Source organism: Triticum urartu, chromosome 4, assembly GCF_003073215.2.
Source record: "Triticum urartu cultivar G1812 chromosome 4, Tu2.1, whole genome shotgun sequence".
NCBI classification, from domain to species: domain Eukaryota; kingdom Viridiplantae; phylum Streptophyta; class Magnoliopsida; order Poales; family Poaceae; genus Triticum; species Triticum urartu.
Window position 1 is genome coordinate 225,298,674 of NC_053025.1, and position 4,508 is coordinate 225,303,181.

Genomic DNA, 4,508 nt, shown 5'->3' on the forward strand with positions numbered 1-4,508 from the left:
TTCGCCGCTCCCACATTCCAATTCGTTTGCCGCTAGCCATGCCGAGGTGTCAGATCACTACGTACACCATGCCCATGCTGAAGCGGCGGCTCGAGCTCACTTGAGCAAATCAAGGCTAGGCGCGATGCCCGGATCATGGTCGGCCTACCTCCGGACTAGCCAAAGCCGCAGGAGGACTCCAAAGGAGGACACAAGCAAGGCGGATCCAGCTGCAAGCTTCGCCATGCCCAAGGCGTTGGCAGAGTTTGAGATGGCCCAAACGGAGGAGGTGGCAGAGCAGCAAGCCGTCCTCGACTCCATCCATTCAGAGGCGGAGGCCAACCCACCACCTCCTCCACCAGGTGGACGCCGACATGCAGTGCGCCAGTCCAGCAAACGATCGATGACATGGCAACCATTGCCCCCAAAAGGCAACACACTTCTATTTATACAGGCATTATGCCAGTCCAGACATTATTAGATGCTACTAGTGCAGCTTAACATTCACAATCATTCAGAGCAGCAAAACAAACATATTACAGAAAACGAAACAGACCACGAGAAGATAACTTTTATTGCCAGCTTGTTCTTTTGAGGAGCCGCGAAGCTTCAGAGCTTGGAAACAAGGCTGCCGTTCTGGATGGCTTTAGGCGACTCTGCTTCCTTGACATCGGCGGCATCAGAAGTGCCAGGAGGCACGTCAACAGCAGGCGAGCAGTTGAAGAATCCATGTGGCTGCAAAGGAGAAAACAAGCGTACATTGAGCTGAGATCGTGAAGTAATGACAGAACGCGGCGATTTCCTCTCTGGAATCAAAACTACTACAGAAGGAGGATTTTGAAAGGCTCAAACTGTGGTACCATGAGCATGAAGCCGATGCGTTCCACCGGCATGACCGGCCAGTCTTCAAGCCTTGGGATGTGGGTGAGCCCAAATACATACCTACAGATGCAAAATTCAGTTGTAAGGATCGCGAACTGCAAACTGAAGAAACAATGCTGGATATCAGCGTGCAAGGCAAATGTGTACCAGAGGACGATGTCAGTTTCCTCCAAGGGTCTATCCTTCTTCACCCAAGTAGCCAAACCCTCGTGAAGACGTGGATTCTGGTTGGGGAACTCCCCTCCAGGAAACTTCTCATCGCTCTTGTATGGTGTCACCCAAAGATTGTGCTTTAGGAACCCTGCTCTTCGAAGAAACTTTGCCTCGGGCAGAGCAAATGGCAAACAGTTTGAACCAGGCACGAGTCTGAAACCAGTTGGTTGTCCGGTACGATTTACAGCCCTTGTGTTCCTAACCTGATCAAGATGCAAACAAGAAACATGGAAGAAAAGCAGTATGATCAGCTGCCCCAAGGCTCCCAAACAAAAAATAAAGTGCTTTGCTGAGAGGTGTGAACATGGTGTCGATGACATTTGACATGCTTCTTGTGCAACTGGTATGTCATTGCTGACATGAACACTAAAGAAAATCAGGAGAGATGCAGCTGCTTGATGACAGAAAATTCTGAAGTAACATTTGCAGTTATGCACAATGAGATATGGTCTGTTATCATGGATGATTATAATTTGATGTGTTGCCATGAATAATTGACAATGACATGATAAAAAGAAGAGAACAAACAAGCATGTACGTATGTGCTCTTACAATCCAATGTCGCGCAGATGAAGGGTCACAATCTCTCATTGCTTGCAACTCGGATTTCAGTATTTTTTCTTCAGCATAGAAAGCATTGTTGTGCACATTATTTGTGCCTGCACTTTCGACTTTGACATTCACTTCAACCACCTGTGATAGAAACAAGCACGTCAAATGCACTATGCAAATATTTAAGGGTGCATTGTACAAAAGGAATACAAAGTTATTCTACAAGGCCAGTATAGTCAAAAGGCATGAAGCTAGCAATCAACTTCCATTTAGTAGATGCATGCAGTGGTCCATTTCTTGAACTAGTTTCTCATGGCATTTTGATAATAAGAAAATGCGTAAAAAGGGACCCACCTGATTATGAGCTTCGTTAGGTTTGCAATCAACAGCCATGTCCATACGGGCAACAAAGAAATGCTGGTGGACAGGTGCATACAGACTAGGAGCAATAGTTGTACCATATTTCCTTGATTCCCCAGGCATCAGAGCTCCCAAACTCAGAATTCCAGTAAGTTTTACTTCAGCTTCTATCTTACCATCCTATAACCAAGGAAAAAACTAATAGTTACATTACAATAAATAAATCATAGAACATAGATGCATCATGCCATTCAATAGAAGAGCTGGATTCAAAATATTAATTTACTAAATCTCAAAGTCTATTCGAATAGTTATAGTTACCTGATAAAAGTGCCAGTAAAAACCATATTCATAGTTGGCAACTGTGCAGATAAACGACACCGTGAGCCTCCTTGATCGCCTAACTTCTGCTAAACCAGTTCTCCAATCTTGGTGTTTCCAAAGGATTCCATGGTCCTCCTCGTGGAGACACACACAGTTCTCAATTGTCTCCACATGACCGGTAAAGTTCGTGAAGTGTGCATCAAAATACTTGATGTAACCCAAGCAATCACACCCCTATACACGCAAAAAAGATAGAGAATATAGTCAGATGAGACTCAAACTGATAAAAGAGAAAAAATGCCTAGAACTGAGCAAATGACCTTCTTAAGAGAATGAGCATTTTTGCCAAGTCCATCTTCTCCAGCATCGAAAGCATTTTTGCGATAATGTGGTTCACTTGGGTCTCCATAAGGAACAACCATCTCAACAAAGCTCAGCCTATGAGCTATAGGTCTACGTCCACGGCTACCATCAACATATGCAACAGAGTAGATGACCAAACCCTCTTTAGGGGTGAAGCCAATACGGAAATTCCACTGCTCAACACCATTAGAAGTGTTAATAACTCTAGGTGACAAGTTTTTTTAATACTGGTATGATAGGTTAAACATTAAGCAACCATGTACCTTCTGCCATTCCACAAAATAGCCATTAATACGGAAGCTTGGGCCCTCAGGCTGATTGATAATAAGAGGTTTCACATCACTTCGATCAACACCACCTCTAGTTTCTCCAGGAGTGTAGTTTCTCAAATGATCTGGTGGGGGCAGTGGAACAAACTTCCTGTCTTCAAACTCTATGACAATATTATTCTGCATATCAACAACAACATGGATCCCTTCCACAGGACGAGCATAACCATTCTCCATGGGACTATCACTCTCAGTTCGGCAAAAGATTAGAGGCCTGGCAAGTCTGCGACTGGGAGCATCAGCATCACTGTAGTAGCCAGCACACCTGACGGTTTATGAGCAAAGTTCAAATCAAATAACATGATGATGTAAGCTGAAAGATAACCGACAATAGAAAACGCGATGGAATAAAATTTTGGCAGCTAGCTTACCAGGCATCTACCATGACAAGTTCCATGTCGTCCACACCTCTTTTCTTCATAGCTTCAACAAATGGAGGATAATTTTTGACAGTAGCTTCACACTCAGCATATTCCATAGCATCCTGTGATATATAATAATTAAAAAATCACAAGAAAATATTTCAAACTAAATGCTGCCTAAGGATCAAAAGGATGTCAAAAGAGACTGTTCTGGCAGATGCGTAGGCGCAAATATTGGAGAACTAAAGAACAGTTGTCCGGCAGCAATCATTAGTGGTATAATGGTTGCATATCATTGCATATATTATATGGAGTAACTGGTTCGCAGATTAACAATTGGAATTTGAGACGCTGAAACTTAAACAAATTAAGTAGGCTTACCATTGCAGGCTGTACATCTGGAACAACTTCAGATGATATCACCTTCCCTCTGTGATGTCCACCTCTAGTAGCTGCATGCACTTCAGATAGTTCTACTATCCAAATGGTAGTCTCATTTGAATGTCTATTGTAGACAACAAGCTTAGCCCTCCTGGGAGGTAACCTGCTCGGAATGACGGCAGAGCCTTTGGTTCTAGGGAGCAGTGATGGTTGGAACGGCGGGAAAAAGTAGGCATCGGCTAATGCTACAACATTCTTTTCTGGTTCCAGTAGCACAGCTTCAACAAAACGCATGCTGTCACGTTCCTATAATTTTAGGATGCTGCTTGTCAAATCATTTTTCAATGTTGTACAGGGAGAAGTATCAGAAAGATTCTTGTTGACAAACCTCAGGAGATTTTCCAGCGGCTCTTACAGTTGCAACAGCCACTGCAATTTCGGCAGCAGATAATGGGTCCAAAGGGTGGAATCTTTGAGCTCTCGTCATTATGGGTATCCCTGCATTGTTTTTCACCGAGCAGAACATTAGGAATGGAATGAATAGTATGATATAGTTCAGCTAAGACAAGGCATACATTTCAAACTACTATAATAGTTGATCCCTAGTGGACTGACTCAAATAACTTCCAACAAATTTTAACACGTAAGGCACATACACCAATCATAGAGCAACGGATATACATGACTCTTCAATGACATAGGTCAAGCATTCATAATAGAAAATTTGGCAGGTCAAGAGCACCATGCTCCATGTGCATATCAG

At 43.4% G+C, this 4,508-nt stretch overlaps 1 protein-coding gene across 1 annotated transcript; it reads right to left on the bottom strand.

The window, feature by feature from the left end:
* Nucleotides 1–383: 383 nt before the first annotated feature.
* Nucleotides 384–4,243, bottom strand: LOC125551354 (copper methylamine oxidase-like; the record flags this gene model as incomplete). Its single annotated transcript, XM_048714558.1, is given in 11 exon segments — nucleotides 384–714; nucleotides 840–921; nucleotides 1,009–1,277; nucleotides 1,627–1,767; nucleotides 1,981–2,166; nucleotides 2,308–2,544; nucleotides 2,631–2,846; nucleotides 2,937–3,267; nucleotides 3,374–3,486; nucleotides 3,746–4,051; nucleotides 4,134–4,243. Coding segments are annotated over 11 exon segments (2,117 nt in total), but the record flags the coding sequence as incomplete, so codon positions are not given.
* Between the last annotated feature and the right edge of the window lie 265 nt (nucleotides 4,244–4,508).